This window comes from Cynara cardunculus, assembly GCF_001531365.2.
Source record: "Cynara cardunculus var. scolymus isolate 2C chromosome LG 7, CcrdV1, whole genome shotgun sequence".
Taxonomy (NCBI): Eukaryota; Viridiplantae; Streptophyta; class Magnoliopsida; order Asterales; family Asteraceae; genus Cynara; species Cynara cardunculus.
Genome location: NC_037534.1, coordinates 95,082 through 113,909, shown reverse-complemented (window position 1 = coordinate 113,909; position 18,828 = coordinate 95,082). Strand labels below are relative to the sequence as shown.

General features: G+C 32.3%; 2 protein-coding genes across 4 annotated transcripts; both read left to right on the top strand.

Annotated features, from left to right (window-relative positions):
* The first annotated feature begins 7,575 nt into the window (after positions 1-7,575).
* LOC112515898 (uncharacterized protein At2g33490-like) lies at positions 7,576-14,735 on the top strand. 3 transcript variants are annotated; one of them, XM_025122863.1, is made up of 11 exons: positions 7,576-7,754; positions 8,132-8,204; positions 9,245-9,319; positions 10,183-10,244; positions 10,324-10,392; positions 11,218-11,246; positions 11,323-11,530; positions 11,626-11,859; positions 13,345-13,398; positions 13,811-14,525; positions 14,601-14,735. In XM_025122863.1, exons 1-10 carry the CDS (start codon positions 7,638-7,640, stop codon positions 14,522-14,524), a joined length of 1,635 nt encoding a protein of 544 aa, XP_024978631.1. In that variant the 5' UTR covers positions 7,576-7,637; the 3' UTR covers position 14,525; positions 14,601-14,735. The 3 variants fall into 3 exon arrangements, with proteins under 3 accessions (XP_024978631.1, XP_024978632.1, XP_024978630.1); XM_025122864.1 differs by having other exon boundaries at positions 11,626-11,850; positions 13,811-14,735; XM_025122862.1 differs by having other exon boundaries at positions 13,811-14,735.
* Positions 14,736-16,531: 1,796 nt separating this feature from the next.
* On the top strand, positions 16,532-16,891 carry LOC112515607 (zinc finger protein 1-like). Its single transcript, XM_025122508.1, has one exon. The coding sequence runs from the start codon at positions 16,532-16,534 to the stop codon at positions 16,889-16,891; it is 360 nt and encodes a 119-aa protein (XP_024978276.1).
* Positions 16,892-18,828: the final 1,937 nt, after the last annotated feature.

Below are 18,828 nucleotides of genomic sequence, written 5' to 3'. Positions count from 1 at the left end.
TATTTGCTTTAAGTTGATTTTAATTATATGCTTAGCTTAATTAATCAAATCCAAACCCCCCCCCCTTCGTATTTACTTTTATTTAGTCAACTTGTACTTGATTAGTTTGGCTAGAATAAGTTGAAACCGAGTCTCTGTGGAATCGAACCGACTTACCGCTATTACAATTTTGGTTGTAATTTGCCGTAGTTGGAACTTATTATTTGTCGGACTCGGCATCCGTCACATTGCGAGGTGAGCAATTAAGTCATTTGCTTACTAAATAAGCCACAACCGAACATGTATTTATGGCTGAGCAAATTAATGAGCCATGTAGGCTATACATGAAGCCACAACCGAACGACCCCTAAATCTTTCTTTAAATATAGAGACAAATTCTTTTCTTAACCTAATATATGGTAGTAATTTTGTGAACCAATCACATCCTTTCATCTTGAAAATCAGTGGATTATATTTGTCATGACATTTATGTAATAACTAAGAGTATGATATGATCAAGGGTATTGTTGAAAAAAATCAAAAAGTTCTCCTCATTAATTAGCGTCCAGTAATTACTCCATCAAATAGTAACTGACTTCATCAATGATTTGATGCCTAAGTCTTCATCCCTTAAATTTAGGTATGGTTCATATTATTTTGGTACTCGTATCGGTGAGGATATTCACCTTGTTTATACATAATGTTCACCTTATTCATATTATTTTGGTATTCGTATTACTATATATTATAAATATATCTGTATATTATAAATATCGACCATAGTTAAACAAATTTATAGAGAAATTTAATTTTTGATATTTTAGTTATATATATATATATATATGGTAGAGTAAATTACACTTTTGGTCCATGTCGTTGCCGTCCACTAGTATCTCTAGTCCTTCTTTTGAACTAATTCAACTCTAGTCCTTATGTCAATGTTTTTAGTTTGGGATTTTTCATTCTGCAATCGCAACCTGGACGAATGTTCTGTTTGGGTTTTCAAAGTTTTCGATTTGCTTGTTCATATTGTTCCTCTAATTTTGGTTTCCTTTGCTTTTGTAATTTGGGGTTCTTAGTTTGATTGACATTTTGTTTCATTTGACTGAAAATTGGCATTGGATCATTCGATTTTGGTCGTTGAATTAGATTTTTAGGTTTCAGATTTGGATATAGGTTCTAGCAGGAGGGTGTCCATTTGATTTGGTTGTTGAATTAGATTTAGATTTCAGATTTGCATCGGTTCCATTTAAAAATGAGTTTATTGTGATGTCCTTCTGATTTGCTTGTTGATTTGGTATTAGTTTTTTTAATGTTTCATTTTATTTTTTCTTTGTCTCAGTCGATGTTATAATACAGTTTTATGTGGTTTTGAGAAAGCGATAATATTTTTATTTTTAAATGAAATATAAATATGAAGATATCATAAAAAATTGAAAAAAAGATATTGATATTAGTACCAAACTAACTATTCAAAGTTTCTCCATTTTTTGTGTATTTCCTTAATTCATATTTCTTATTTTTGGTTTAATAATATAATTTTTTTATAAAGATAATAATTAAGTATTTTATTAGAAGTCAATAACTAACCTAATTATATTTTAGATTTTTTAAATTTAAAATGAGATGTTTATCCTCTATTTACTTATATTTATCTGCAGTTAGTTACATGAATTCAAATATGAACCTTTAATAAGTTGTACTTACGCATAATTTACTTGTAATCTTAAATTTTTAATAATGTGCATCGATAAACAATATTTTTTGCATCAAAATAATTTTTAAGATTTTCTATCAAATATTTTATAATATAGTATAGATTTATGATTCACAATGTAACAAGAAAAAATAAACTAATATTAAAAAAAAACACACTAACTTAAGTCGTAATTTAAGCAATATTAAAATAAAGGGGGATTTGCTTGGACTATAGTACTCCATCACCATAATAAAGAAAACATCAAAATGATGATCATAAGAAAGAAAACACCAAAATGATTAACATTTTCACGATTAGGACTTGGTATAAAATTAAGAGTGTGATTGTGTGGAAAAACTTAATTGTATTATTATTTGTAAAAGTGTGTGTGTGTGTGTATATATACATTTTGAGTAAATCATAACCAACAAAACTAGATCATAATTTACAATCAAGTGATTATGAGAGAATATTTAATTAATGTAGGATTGATTGTGAGTATCTCTATCATGCTGTAACACTCTAAAACAAGGATATTTGAAATAAGTGGAATATTGAAGATTTATTATGTTTTAATTAATCGAATTAAAATAATAATAAAATAATAATAACAATAATAATAATATAATTATGAAAATATTTAATTTTAATTGAAATGGCATTCAAAATTTAAAAAAAAAAGGGGGGGGGGGGRGTTTTTAAAGAATTAAATAATTTCTTGATTTATGAAAAAGTGGTTGTGTGTAATTTTTGGAAAGATAGTAAATTTTTTTATATCCTCCATAAATATAAAATAACTTCCTTTTTTTTAAATGGAGAGGGTGTATAAATAGGTGTATGTAGAAGCTATTCTAAAAGCTTCAAGAAAGAAAAAAAGAAGAAGAGGGGAATTTGGGGAAGAACGAGACTGCAAATCGAGGGTGAGAATTTGGTTTCGTAAGTGTTCAAGCATCGATAAGGTTATTAGTCAAAGAAATCATTCGATAACCTACACAGTCAGGTGAGTATTCATGAGACTTTAACTGAGATGCATGCTTATGTATAAATCATTTGAGCATTATGATATATTTTTTTATGTACATGTTTATGGGTTTATTACATGTATATGAATTATTATTGTGGGTTGCATGCTATTTGTTTACATGTTTTTTTAAAACATCAATTAGCATGTTATAAAATAATAAATATTTTTGTCGGGTATAAGAAGGGGTCAAAAGTCATAGGGATGACACATCATAGGGATGGGTGATCGGACAAGGGATAGCCGTGTAACCCGGGGAAGTGCCGATGACGGTAAGACCTTAACCTGACGGGAAATTAAGAGATCTCATTATTATTTCAAAAGGGTTTGAAACAACTGTGCATGTTATTTTATTTCCGGTGTTGCTTATTTTATGCATGATGTGAAATGTATGATTGTGCATGAAAACCATGAACTCACCGAACTTTATAAAGCTAACTATTAATATGCATCTCAGGAGCTGGGTATTCAAGAAAGGAAAAGGGCAAAGGTTATGCGTAGGAAATAGGACTTTTATTCGAGTTATGAATTATAAAATCCGTAGTAGTTTAATTGAATTTATGTGTAATGTAACCCGATATGGGATGGGTTAGTTTTGAGATATTTATTTACAATTAAATTATTGTAAGACTTCCGCTGCGATAAGACTTTATTAGCCGCCAAAATTTGGATTTTATTTTACTTTATTACGTGGCACCTTGTAATTGAAATGTGGGTGTTACACATGCCCTCGCAAGATGGACGATCGAATAGTGAGAACAATCTTGGACATGAATTTGTTGAAATGTGTTCTTGCAAATGGCTTGGTAAGAGCATCAACTAGTTGATCTTTTCTAGAAATACATGGAACAAGCAGCTTTCGACTTTGGACATTCTCATGAACAAAATGATAGTCAAGATCTAAGTGCTTCATTTTTAGTGAAACTTAGGATTGGCGGCATCATATGTAGCTCCCATATTGTCATGATATATTATCGATGCTATGATGGGTAGATGGCCTAGCTCATTAAGTAGGTTTTTGACCCATAATACCTTTGTCCTAGTTGTAGCAACAGCTGGGTAAGGTGGGGGAAGTCCAAACATCACCGTAAAGAATATTAAGAGGGCCTTTAGATTGTAAGGTGTTTTGAGAGAACGCTAATTTATTACTTTTATTGCAACCACAAGAATTTCAATGAAAAACAATAGAGTTAGGAATATTCAAATTGAAAAAGTTGCTAATATGACATAGAATAGAATAAGAAGGATGGCCCAATCGATGATGCCAATCGATAGTGGATGCCATTTTGACAGAGTGAATGGTGGGACGAGCGGATTGCCATTCACAAATTCCCGATTTAGTTGGGTCTTGGAGAAGGGGTTCCCCTGTACGAAGATCTTTCACGAGATAAGAAGTAGGAGAGAATGTAATTGCTGCATTATTATCTTGGCAAAATTTAGAGATTAAAAATAATATTACAAGAAACGAAAGGTACATGTAATATATAAAAGTTAAATACATGAAATAACAACATACTTTCATAAATTTTCTTATTATAGCATTCTACTTTTGTTTTTTTATTACAACAATGTACTTTTAAATTATTTTTTATTATAGCATCACACTTTAAAAAATCTACCAATAATAGCAATGTGTAACCTTATCTTTTAAACCGGTTAACCCCTTGACTTTTTTGCGTGTGTGGCTTTATTAATGAGGTGATGTGGATGACACATCATTTTGATGATTTAATTAAAATAAAAATAAAAACCTATTTCAAATTATTATTAGTGATTTTCATTTTTCATTGCTATGATTTAAAAAAGAACATTTAATTTTTGGACTTTTTCTTATTAAGTTGCATCCAAATTAAATGTTCTAGGGTAAAATATTTCTTAAATAAATATGCTACGTTATTTTCGAGATATATTTTGTTTATACATATCTTTTAAAGTTTTCTTTAAAATGTTAACGAAATAAATTATATTCTACAATTTTTTAATATTGTTATATTAATAAATACTTCAAAAAGGTCTAATTAATTTAATATATTTATACATCAAGTAAAAGTTTTTTAACAAATATAATATATTTTTTAAAAGATAATATTTTTTGGTAAAAAAAGAACAATTATTATTTTCTTTTTTTTCAAAAAACACATATTTCTTTAAAAATATTAGCGAGATAAGTTGTGTTCTACTAGTTTATTGATATTGGTATATTAATGAATAACTTAGAATTTTTTTAATTCATTTAATATATTTATTAAAATTACATGTAAAATATCTAAATATTAAAATTAAAAGTAATTTGTTTAATAAGAATTAGTAGATGCTATAATAAAATAATTTTGAAAATACAATGTTGTAATAAGAAAGTCACATCACTATAGTACATGTGGACAACCTACATGGACAATGAGATGACATGAAAGCCTGGTATAATGGGTAAATTTAAATCAAAAGATTACCCAATGCTATAATGATCAAATTTTTCAAAGTACAATGTTCTAATAAAAAATAGTTTGAAAGTACATTGCTGTAATAAGAAAAACTGGAAGTACAATGCTATAATATATAAATTTATGAAAGTAGATTGTTATTTTGTGCATTTTATCCAATATATAATTAAGATGAAGTTTAGAAGTGAGAGTAAGAAGAGACGTTGAACCGATGTTTGAGATGGCTATGCTTAAACCATCGTCAATAATAAGTTCCTCCTTACCATTGTAAGGGGAGTGAAGTGCAAGGTTGGAAAAATCATGAATGACATGGTGTGTCGCACCACTATTGGATGAAGTTTATGAGGGAGCAATGATATAATCATGTGGAAAAGAAGAGATTAGATAATAAGAGGAGGGTGATGGTGGAATTGCGTTTGTATGAAAGACAGGGCATTGCAAGACATAGTGTCCAGTTACACGACATCATTGACAACGACCCTTGAATGGCTGGACGGATGATTTGGGATAGAAGTAGGGAACATATTTAGGATAGTAGCAAGAAGACAAAAACAAATATGAATCTTAAGCTTTGATGCCATACAAAAGTAAAAATGTAATACATCTTGAGTAAATCGTAACCTACAAAACTAAATCATAACTTACAATGACGTGATTATGAGAGAATATTTAATTAATATAGGATTGATTGTGGATATCCCTATTATTTAGGAGGTTGGTTGAAAGAAGTTATATCTCTTATGTATGACTAGAATGATACTCGTGCAATGAAGCGAGATACATCTTGATGTTAATGTTTCATTTTATTTTTTGTCTCTATCGATGTTATAATATAGTTTTATGTGGTATCGGGAAATCAATAATGTTTTTTGAATAAAATATAAATTTAAATATATCATAAAACTTTGAAAAAAATATCGTATCAAATTAACTATTTAAAAATTATTTTTTGTGCAATTCTTCTAATTTAATGTTTTTTTTATTATAACTTAATTTAGGTTTAATAAATAAGTAATTTATTTATGGTTTAATAATATAACTTTTATAAAGGTAATAATTAAGTATTCTGTTAGAATGATTATCCTAATTATATTTTAGATTTTTTTAATATTTAAAATGAGATGTTTATCTTGTTACAATTACAAGCATTCATTGTTAGTTATACAAATTCAAACATGCAGTTTTAATAAATTGTACTTACGCACAAAAGGGAGTAGCATGTGGTGAAGTAGCATTGATATATGAACCAAGAGAATGAGATGAAATGCTTGGATTTCATTGTCATATGAGTACTAACCCCTGATTATTATGTATGTAATCACAAAGAAGAACATTTTTTCATTGATGCATATGCTTCATTACAAAAATTAACCCTAGAAATTGAATCTTGAATAACAAACAATAGATTGAAGAAAACAAAGAAACGAACTTTGAAAGATGTTGACTCTGTTTGAATAAAAAAACAAAATATCATAGAGAACATATATAGTGTAAATAACTGAAATCGAAAACAAAAACAAAAGATTGAAGGAAACTAACCTTGGAAGCTTGGAATCTGTCTGTATCATGAAGAACCTGTTTCAAATGTATATGAATAGAGGATGTGATAGAAATAAAAAACGATATGTATATCTGTCTAAATCTGTTGAATCGTTGTCTGATGGGGGTTATCTAAACCCGCTGAAATCGATTGAAGGATATGGATGAAACAATTCATGTGATGGAGATCATCTAAATCTATTGAAATAGATAGACTAAAGGATATAAATGAAGCAATTGAATAATAGAAAGATATAGGTGAAGCTGATAAATCTGAGGATCTGTTGGAAGTCGATAGATCAGGGATGAGAAGATATGTTTAATAGGTTGTACCAAAGTATTAAGAATTTGTAAACTTAAAACTTAATTAATTTAATATTATATATTAGTACATAATGCTTTGAAAGTTATTTTTAAGAGATCGTGCCAAATATAATAGTTAAGTATTTTGTTAGAACATAATGATTATCTTGATTATATTTTAGATTTTTTATATTTAAAATAAAATATTTATTCAATATTTAATTATATTTATCTACAATTAGTTATACAAATTTAAAAATAAAGCCTTAATAAATTGTATTTATACATTATTTATTTATAATTTTAAATTTTAAGTAATAAACAATATTTTATGTAACAAAAATAATTTTTAAGATTTTTTATCAAATGTATTTTAATATAATATAGATAAATATTTGAAGGTAATCGAGGGAAACTGAAAAAGATGGTCAATGTTGTTATTGCCAAGTTAAGAAAATGTCCAGTCCACCACGGCAAGGCGTCTACTGTTCGTATCCGTTTTTCTTCCTCTTCTTCTCCCATGGATGGATGGATGAATGATTTTTCTTCTTCATCTCCCAATTACAAACACCATTGATCTCTGATTCAGATTACAATTCCTTTCTTTCTTTCTTTCTTTCTTTCTTTCTTTCTTTATCTCTAAATTCTATATAACATGAAGTCGTCACTGGGCAAGCTTGGACGCAAATTAAGTATCAACAGGAGCGATGGCAAAGACAAGAGAGATCACCAGCCTTCCGCCCACCTAGAAGACCTTGCTCACGCTTCCAAGGTATCCCCTTGCCTTTCCATATCTATTTTCATATTTATTTCAATTTCTAGTCTACACCCTCGATTAGGGTTTTTGATCCATGCTTCTTTTCTTTCCATGTCATCAACTCTACTATAACCCTTCCCTTTTACTAATAGACGCCTCCATTTCAAAAGGATTTAATTATCCTTCTCAAATAGCCCCATGTATACTACTAGCTTACCACCAAGGATACCCATCTCCATCATGTTGGAAACTCGACTGAGCATTCTCGCTTTTCTTCAACATCAATTGCTTTCACTTGCAAAGATTCCAAGCAATGCTGCAAGAAAGAACCAGATTTTGTTTCTGCAATCTCCCTTCCTAAGATACACACTCTCATCTTTCGTTTTTTGTAGGATATGCAAGATATGAGAAACTGTTATGATACATTATTATCCGCAGCTGCTGCTACCGCAAATAGCATATATGGTAAGTTTTTGGCCGCATGCCTTATAATGTTGCATCCAAATTATATTATCACAACTATGACCACACACAAGCTTTCTTAATGTTAATCTCTTGTCATCCTTCTACCATGTGGTGCAGTCCGTGGACCAATAAACAGGTCCTTTAACTGTTGTTCTGAACTTCATTCACATTCTTTCATGTAACACTATGTTGTACATTGTCGACTGACCTGATGGTTTCTGGTTGGTGGCACCTGTTGTATCATGTAAATTAGCTTAAGAAGAAAATATAAAATTGAAACCTGGAAAAGATGGCAAGTCTCATCAATATTGTGGTCTACTGAAGTCATTTTGATTTTGCTAAATACAGCAAGATGTATTCCATCCTTGTCTAAAGAAAGATGCATACAAAAGAAAGATTGTTTGTGAACTCTCAAGTGTGCTGTTTCTAGTCTAGATCATGGTTTGTGGGCACCGATTTATTATTTGCTGCAAGTGATTTTCCTGACTCCATGTGTCTGAGCTTTCCGGTACAACTTGAGCAGGTAAACTTTCTGTTAATGTGGTTGGACATTGTCTTTTATCAGAATAACAGAGAATGATTATCCACCAATTCGTTTTCATTATTTAACGTTCTCATTTATTGGGTCCCATTTGTATGGTGCCATGTATATGGGATGGGAAGAAATGAGGGTGTGATAATGGGCTTTAGTTACTCAATGTTTGGAGATATGAAGATGGAAAGGATATAATGTAGGAGGACGTAGAATGGATGAAAATGGTATTAACTCTGACCGGATACCTTCTGTAATCATAATTGTACCTAATTTGAATCAATATGGTATGTATGTTTGCTATATTCAGATCCTCTTTGAGTGTTTTTTGTTTGGTGATTTCTTGTGAGGTTTGACTATTGATTCACCACATACATTTGTATATGTTCTTTTTGTTTACTGATTCTTTTGCCATAAAGCTTTTGCATGTGAATGATCAACTATTGGTAACTTTGTTCTTTTTATCCAATATACAAATTAAGCATTCTCAATCTTATGCATGTCCCAGAATTTTCGGAGTCACTGCATGAGATGGGCACTTGTTTGCTGGATAAAACTGCGGTGGACGCTGATGATGAAAGTGGTACATAAGCATTGTTCTCCTTTTTTTGCATGAATTATCACGTCAAAGCATATGAATTGGTTAAGAGAACAAGAATGAAATCAGGATTTAAATATATTATTATAACCTGAACCTCGGAGCAGATGAGTCATTTTTAATGGTTATGCTTAGGTCATTCCTCAACTTAGCCGGTTTAAGGATTGGCGGAAGAGGAGACTTTAGGAAGTCACCTTTCAAATATGTCCACTCTCTGATGCTTATTAATCAGTATTTTATATGTCTGACTGCTGTGTTATGCCTCAAAGGCGATGACTAACACCTGCCTTGGGGTGTTTGAAAATGAGAGCACCCTTCTTGGGCTGTTTCATAGTATATGTAGAAGCTTCTTGTTGTAGTCGAAGCAGTTGTTTTCTAATAGCAACCCAGAACATTGAAGCCTTGGACAAACAGGTTACTGATGAGATGTAAAAAGATAGTGAAATGAACTATACAGGGTTGAAGTACTACATTGAAACAATAGTTACAGAAGAGAATGCCAGTTATTACCTTGGAATATCATGTTTGGTAGCTGAACTAGAGGAGATAGACTCGTAATAATAAACAGATTTTTCTTTGAAAAGTCACCTCTCAGTCGGTTTAGTAATAGCAGGATATAGTAAGAAGCTTGGTACGGTTAGTACTTTTGTCTCCTCAGCTTTTAACGTTCCATTCCCCACTTTCTCCCCCCACAACCATTAGGAAGTTTCTATCTAAGTAGTAGAACCTTTTAAACTCAATAAATGCACACCATTCTGCATTGCTTTTTATATTCAGTATTCTCTCTTTTTTTCCTTCAAGATGTTCCAAGTATGAACTTCATTGTGAGACATCTTCTACCTGTGCAGGAAGAGTGTTATCAGCTTTAGGAAACATGCAATCAGAACTTCAGAAAATTGCTGATTCGTATGTAAGTGTTCTGTCATGTTGTTGCTGCATTACTTTCACCTTGTCAGGAGCAGTGGCTCATCCCTCTCTTAATGTGACAGCGTTCTTATGTAATTCTGACGGTTACGAACCCAACTGAATCACTTCTAAGTGAGCTGCGTAAAGTAGAGGTTTGTGCTTTGGATTGCTTTTTTATGGTTAACTGTTATTATCCATTTATGTTCATCAATTTATTTATCACTTAACATAGTTACTTCCGAAGCACACTTTCACAGTTTCTTTTGATCATAACATGGTAGTAATCTGTATATGCACAATAAAGGCGACATGCAGAACATGTAAAAAAAATAGAATCCCACCAGAGTTGATAATTATGAAAAAGATGACTATTGGAGAAATGTGATGCTAGAAGGTTAATCTAACATATGATAACGTTGTACGGCTGCCTGATTTTTTGGAAATTTATGTAGCTTAATGAAAGATTGCAGGGCTAATTAGATGCTCTCATTCCAAATAGACCTTCATGTGCACTTAGAGATTGATTTGTCTTGGCCATTGTTAGAGCCATGATTCAGTAGGCTGAGTGATTTTTTCAGTTGGAGAGATGTAGCCAAACCATCCAAGAAGTAGATATTTATTACAGTTTTGAAATAGGCGAAAGAGGTAAATGGGACAGGCGAACATGGTATGCTGTAGTTAAGTTGCATAAATGCTCTTGTTAACTGTTGTCTTAAATCACAAACTAACTGCATATTTATCTCAAATGGTTGGTAAAAAATTTGGTGGTAAAGATATTATATTGTAGCAGAATGTGAAATATAAGCATGCCGGTGTGGATATTGAAAACATCTGATATGATATTCACAAGGATTTCTCTTGAATGATAAAAACACATTATTTACTCCTCTTTCCTTTCCTATTTCTTGTGTTACATTAACCATGTTGCCTAAGAAGGTAACATGGACACTTAACTTGAATCTCTATTATCTGTGCAGGAGATGAAACTTCAATGTGATGAGAAAAGGTAGATTTTGTTTTTGTCCGATTCCAAAATTTACCTATGAAGTGAAAGGTTTGTTGACTGCATATATGATTTTCAGGGACGCGTACGAATACATGATGGCACAACACAGAGAGAAGGGAAGGTTGAGAAGTGGAAAGGTTGAAACTTCTGTCGTACAAAAACTACAAGAAGCTCAAGATGAATATGATGTAGTGGCTAGGCTATGTGCATTTCGTGTAAAATCATTGAAAGAGGGGCAGTGCCGTAGTCTTTTAACACAAGCTGCTCGCCATCATGCTGCACAGGTGCCCGTTTGTTTTCCTCTGACCTGCTTATATGTCACTATGTGTGTGTATGTATGTGGACAAGAACTTGATTTTGGGTTGCTCCCTGGATGCAGTTGAATTTCTTCCGCAAAGGACTCAAAGCTCTTGAAGCAGTTGACCCTTACATAAGATTTGTTGCAGAGAAGCATCGCATTGATTTCCAACTCAGTGGTCTTAATGCTGGGGCAGCTGCAGAGAGTGAAGGCATAAGTAGTTATGAGAGCACTGATGATGGGGAATTGAGTTTTGACTACAGACAGAAGAAACAGGGGATTGATAATGTTGCCACTTCATCAAATGTAATGGAGGTAATCTTCTTGTAGCATAAATTAGCCAATACAGCTTGGGTTAGCATCGATAAATTTGTTTTGATGTTTAATCTAATTGAATTCTCCAGCTATCTGTTATTTGATCATAAGAGAAATGTCATATATACTTTCTTTTGATGGTGATAGTGACAACACTTTCTATGCATTCTGGGATGGATGATTATGGCTAATGATAACTTTAGGTTATCTTTGTATTTCTTCTGTAGGGACTTGGGCCAAACTGTATGTTATTTAAAACATTCACATGCCAACATACCATTAGAAGTTTCATCCATGTATTTGTGTTGGTGATAAAAAAGACTTTCTTGAATGGTGTCTAAGTATGTACCTGGACTCTTGAGGCATGGGGATTGATAGAGGCAGAATTTTACATTTTTGAAACAACAATGTGCTTCAAGTTTATTTTATACCAAAATGATAAGCAATGTTTTCTCGTCCAGTCTTCTTGTGTTTACAATATGAAAGTTGGATTTGCTTCACATCCCTTGACTTTCTCGAAAGAACAGGGGCCATGTTCTATTCTTTTATGTTGTTTTGAGATCAGTAATAATGCTGCTCCTGGATAATGTCACAGGTGACAAGCACTAGATTTTTTCAGGTTTTGTGCAGAAAAGATTGAAGATAATGAATCTACCTGGGAGTCTTTTTAGTTTCAACCATTTTTCTTCTGATGTTTATTTGAGTAGTTGAATGCATGTCACACAAGTCAAATTCTTACTCATCAAGTTGAAGGATTCATTAGTTAAGGGGTGTATGTTATTTTTCAGTATAGAGCTTAGGTAAGTGATCTTAAGTAAGTTGGTGAGTTTTGGTTAAACACATATGTGGGAAACTGGAATTTGAGTGATCTCTTGTAGTTAATGTGCTTCTAAAAGCAGAAAGACAAGATGAGGCCCTGTAGATCCCTACCCTCCTTACCTGTTATTGCTCCCCTTAATGGAATACTCTTCACTACGAATAATACCCCGAGACTCTTTTCCTATTAGGTTTGAAAGTCTTTGATATCCTCAAAAGATTCCACAGTTTGGATGAAACGACTATGAAAAGCGAGATATATTTCTTTAGTTGTAGATTTTCTCGCCATTCAGTGATAGGTTTCTTTTATACAGAAATTTTGAACTAGTATAGTTTTTCTGTTACCATTATGTAAATTTTAAGATCAGTGATCAACTTTCTTAAGGAGAAGTAGCAAAATAGAGATGCAGTGGTTGCTCAACCAAGTGTCTGGAACTGGAAAAGGTGCAACGGCTATTTAGCCAAATATACACCAAACGTTAGATGGATGCTATATAGATACGTACATATACATGTATACATATTGTTCCATTACGTTTTCAGGAGGAGGTGTACTGACCAAGTCATGATTGAATTTGGCAAACTTGTCAGTCGCTAAGATTTGGTTTTGTTTCATTTACAGCATACTGAAGCATACTGAATGTACTTGCGATCCATTCTGTTTTGCAGCTGGACCGGGTAGATAATTTGTATCCTCAAGTTTCAAATTTAGCAGACTCAGAGGTAAGCCAACCCCAACATTCAACAACTCTACATTCATGTCAGATTCCATAATACAATTAAATTTGCAAATTCTTCCAAAGGAAACTTGTTCCGCAGCTTAGTTGCTCACATAGAGATCACAGAGTTACTATAGGATGCCCATTCTTACTTCAACTCTTTTCACATGCAATCATGAAAAACAAATCTGACAGTCACAACAGAATGTGGGGTATAAATTGCAAAGAGGTACCTGAACTTGGTACCTTGTCTGAACTTACCCGTTGAATCATTTGTAGATTAGTACTGGCCCCAATAGGCTAAATTTCTTAAAAGGGTGGGTAGTTGTAGTCTATATTACCCTGTTGTTTTTGGAATTCTGAAACTAGTCGTTGAATTTGTTTTGCTGATTTTGTTAAATATCTGGTTTGTGCAGATAAATGTGAATAAATATCAAGGGGAGCGGCAAGGTCGAGTTAGCAGCTATTCTGCCCCAATATACCCAGAGTCAAAGATTGATCCATCTGGAAAACTAAAGGAAATGAAATTTTATTCTTATGTGCTGCCTCCTCCAGTGGTTGATACCAAGAGTCCAAGTTCAAATTTGCATCAGCCATTGGCAGTGGAGCTTAAGAAGCATGAAAGAGATACTGGGGATGAAGTCAGTAGCACATCAACATCTGCAAAAGCTTGGTCTGTGGAAAAAGAAAGGTTTTCGTTCCCACAACAACGGGATACTCATACTGGTAAAGCAGCGAAAAGACAAGCTTACTCTGGTCCCTTACCACCAGGTAAGATGGCATCTAGCAATAGCAGGCCAATAACTACATCTTCTTCTCAGGCACGTAGTGTTTCACCTCCCCCTTTATCTTCACCTAAAATAAGCGAGCTTCATGAGCTTCCAAGGCCTCCTACTACCAGTTTATCCAGACCTCTTGCTGCTTCTGCTTCTTTTTCTAGTGGGCATTCGGCTCCCTTGTTTTTCAAAAATCAAAACAAAATGTTGACATCTCCTCTTCCACCTCCTCCCTTGGTTGTATCTCGAAGTTTCTCCATACCATCAACCAACCAAAGAGGAAAAGTAGGGTCTCCGCCGCTCACACCCATTTCACTGGCAAACATCAAGTCGCTGTCAACAGTTGACATTTAAGGTACTTACACTGGTTATGTGCTAGTGAAATCAAGTTGATGATATTAGTTGAAGAGCTTGTGTGGTGTGCATGCAGGTGGAAGGCAAATCATATATTCTTTTTGGGCCATTCATCATCATGATCACCTTAGAGCAGGTCTGTAAATATGATGATGTATGTGTTTTTGCTTCTTTTTGAATTATGCACGAGTATATATATATATATATATATATATATATATATAATATGGATATGGATAGAGAGAAATAGATCCTGATTTTTCTTGTGAAATGTTATAAATTTGGTGATTGGTATATGTATGGATTGATAGTGATATATAGTTGGTGTTTTGTGGGTCAGATTTGAAGTGTTGTATATATATATAAAAGAAACTGAAACTGAAACTGAAATTGAAAATGAAATTGGTTTGTTTGAGGAGGAGGAAATGGAGATTGAAGATGTGAAAAAGCAAATAGCAATTGCCATATTTGTGTGTATGTCAAAGGAAAGGAATGCAGATGGTTACTACTACTTACCAGTAATGGAGTGGGTCAGTTAAACCTACTTGGACTTGATTACTGATACTGATACATACATCAAATCACCCCACATTTCTTATCAACACCACAAAATCTTCACTTTAAGATATTCTACCAACTTGCCAATTAGTTGTAATGCTTTTATTTTATTTTATTTTATCTTTTTTACCAAAAAATATCATTTATTTGTTGATCATTTATTAAAATTTGTTATAAATATGTATTCATATGTGCATGGTGAAATGATACATGCATTAGGATTGGGTACGTTGAATGAGACAAAATAAAGAAACGTTGTTTTGTGGGAGGAGAGGGTGTCTGTGGTGGTAGTAGTAGACTAGTAGTGGTGTGTGCATGCCTTCTGTTGCATCTCCACCCCACTTTTCACCTCTTTCTTTCTTTCTAGATTAATTCATTAATAATGCTTTTCATTCTATATTACTTATACTTTTAATTTACTCTTTTTTTAATATATAATATATATGTAGTGTCTATAATTAATCCAACATATTTTTGTGTTGTGTGTATGTGTATGTGTATTTTTCTAATATATTTTGTCATAAACAAGTATATATGAATTAGTGATGACTGAAAATTATTATGGAGTGGAGTGGAAGAGGCGAGAGTTGGAGCATAAATAAAAAGGTACAGAGTTTCTTCCAGGTTGTCGGAACGGGATCAGCTCCAACATTTGCTTTTTGTTCCAATTTATTATATACCTTTTTCTTTCCCCTCCCCCCCCCCCCCCAAAAAAAAAAAAAAAAACAATTACCATATATAGCAATTAATTAAAAAAAGTACAGTAATAAATGATACTAATAGTAATAGAAGCAGTGATGTTATTGATATGAAATTATATGTAAGTTGAAGATTGAAATGTTGGGAAGAATATAGCTATAGCTATATACACAGGGGTGGTACTGGTAGCACCATATATCATCAAAGTGGGTCTTTTTTTCCTTAATGTTTATATACTTCAAATCAAATGTATCATTTCTCAAAAACATGTTAATATTTTTGAAATTACTCCAACCACAACCATCCATTCCTTCATTTTCAATTTAACAGAAGCTTAGTATATAAAACCATCAATTTACATAAGATCTCTTGTATTTGGAAGAAGAAAAGGGAGGGGTATTGTTGTCGTTTTGTTAAACCCCAATCATGATTCGGAAAGGTTTGGGCAGATAAAGACAAATTAAAGAGCTCCAACAGTCGTACTATCACTCGTCCTCATGACCATCACACTCACCCTCACCCTCACCCATGACCCATGTATGTATGTACATATACATATACATATACATATACACATATATATATAACCTCCCTCCTTCCTTCCCCAGCAGAAGAGAGCAGAGCAGCCAACTTCCATTTCTTTCTTTTTCATTCATCCACTCAGTCAGTATTTTTGTAGTTCGTAGCTACTAGTAGTATCTGTATCAAGCAAGAAAGAAAGAAAGAAAGAAAGAAAAAGGGTACGTAGTCATGGGTGATGAAGGGGGTTTGTATGATTTCTTAAAGATGCAGCATCCTCCTCCTCATCCAGATCATGCCAAACAACCAAATCACTCGAGGCTCTTCTCCTGCCTCTACTGTCCTCGGAAGTTCTACACTTCTCAGGCACTCGGAGGACATCAAAACGCCCACAAGCGTGAGAGAGCCGCCGCTCGACGTTCTTACATCATCACCGCCGCTGATAATCACCTTCCTCCACCTCCCACAACCACCTACACCTGGTTCGACCATGCCCAACAAGCCCCCACCACCTCTCTCCCCTTCCCTCCTGCTGCCCAAAACAACAACACTCATGCACCAGAAGACGTCGACCTTACACTCCGTTTGTAATCGTTTCTTTTTTATATTCTAATTAATACATCATAGTTCATGACTAGCTCTACCTAGTACTAGTACTGATGAATTACTTAACGGTTTAATTAGTTTACTGTTAATTTGTGGTATGTACTGTTGTTTTAATTACTGGCCATCATATCACATCTATATTATATATTCTAGGAAATTAATTAATTAATATATGCATTGCTGCTTCCTTTCCATTCGTTAATTGATTTTCATGCAACATTCCTAGCTAGCTAGCTGCTACTGGCATATATATATATATGTATATATTCATCTCCAAGTTACTTTGAGTTGTGTAATATATGTATAATAATGAAAATAGTTTTTGATTATATATATAAACATAGACTGTTAATTGTCAAATAGCTTGTTAATTAATGAATGAATCCTTCTAATTTCAAATCAATTTAACCTTCTTGCTACCTTATATATGTTGTAATGTTTTAATTATACCAGCTACTTATAATTAAATCAGATTCAAAAACTTCATGTTCTAATTTTATTAATTTGGATAGAAAACAAATTAAAGTTTGATTAATTATATTTGTTTCTTAATTTTTAAAGTGGATTTATTCATATATTTCAATTCTCGTGTTATTGATTGATAATTTATATGATATCAAGAGATGGAAGAGTATGCACGTTGTAAACAAAATGACTATTTGAAATTATGACACATACAAACTTAATTAATTTCTGGCTTCTTGGTGTTTTTTCCTTAACTAATATATATAACAAGAAAGGCAAGAGCAGTTAGATCTCTCTCACTCATGTGCTACATACATATATATATATATATATATACATATATATATATATATATATATATATATAACTAGCTTTAATACAAATGAATTACAATATATTCCGTTATTAATTGATGTATGTCCACAAACATGTTACATACACGATCAATACATTTTGGATTGGGTTGTAATTAACTAATGAAGTGTATATCTTAATTGGTTTTTGGAAACTTAGGGGGTGTTTGAGATTGCTTATTTAAAACAACTTATGCTTTTTTGTAAAAGTGCTTATTAACTTATGTAGTATCAAGTCGGAGTTTTGTAAAAAGTGTTTGAATTAGCTTATAGTGGTACCAAATTGCAATAAGCTGATAAGTTGTTTTTTAGTGTTTGGCAAATTTTGCTTATATCTGTAAAATGACCAAAAAGGACAGGGAGAAGATTGATGTTGTTATCTGAGAAGGGAGAAAATTGAGATCGATGTTATCTGGAGGAAAAGAGATAGGTATAAAGGGTAATAGGGTTAAAATGGTAAACTGGTAATAAGCAGTTTTTCATAAGTCAGGACGGATTAACTTATCAAAAACTGCTTATTACCGGTTTGGCACCGGTATAAGCAGTTTTATTTTTTCTTATCCAAATACTAGGTATTAACTTATCACTGGTGCCAGACTGAAATAAGTCAATAAGCAAATACAATAAGCAATCCCAAACACCCCCTTAGTGTTTGAACATATATATATACTAGAAGCGTACTCGCGCAATGCAGCGAGATACATCGTGATTTTAATATTTTATTTTATTCTTTATCTCAGTCGATGTTATAATATGGCTTTATGTGATTTTGAGAAAGCGATAATATTTTTATTTTTGAATAAAATATATGTTTGAAGATATTATAAAAATTTGACAAAAATATCGATATTAGTATCAAATTAACTATTTGAAATTCCTCACTTTTTGTGTAATTTTTTATTCAATTTTTTTAATTTAATTTATGTACAATAGCGAAGTAATTTATATTTTGCTTAATAATATATTTTTTTATAAAGATAATAATTATTTATTTTGTTGGAACTCGATAATAATTYTAATTATATTTTAGATTTTTTATATTATAAAATGAGATGTTCATCCTCTATTTGATTATGTTTATCCGCAATTATTTATACGAATTCA

Excerpts from the sequence above, each read along its gene's own strand:
- LOC112515607 (XM_025122508.1), top strand. The coding sequence starts at position 16,532 with ATGGGTGATGAAGGGGGTTTGTATGATTTCTTAAAGATGCAGCATCCT.
- LOC112515898 (XM_025122863.1), top strand. The coding sequence starts at position 7,638 with ATGAAGTCGTCACTGGGCAAGCTTGGACGCAAATTAAGTATCAACAGG. Across the intron at positions 8,205-9,244 it reads TACCGCAAATAGCATATATG|AATTTTCGGAGTCACTGCAT; the intron begins GTAAGTTTTTGG and ends TGCATGTCCCAG. Across the intron at positions 9,320-10,182 it reads GGACGCTGATGATGAAAGTG|GAAGAGTGTTATCAGCTTTA; the intron begins GTACATAAGCAT and ends CTACCTGTGCAG.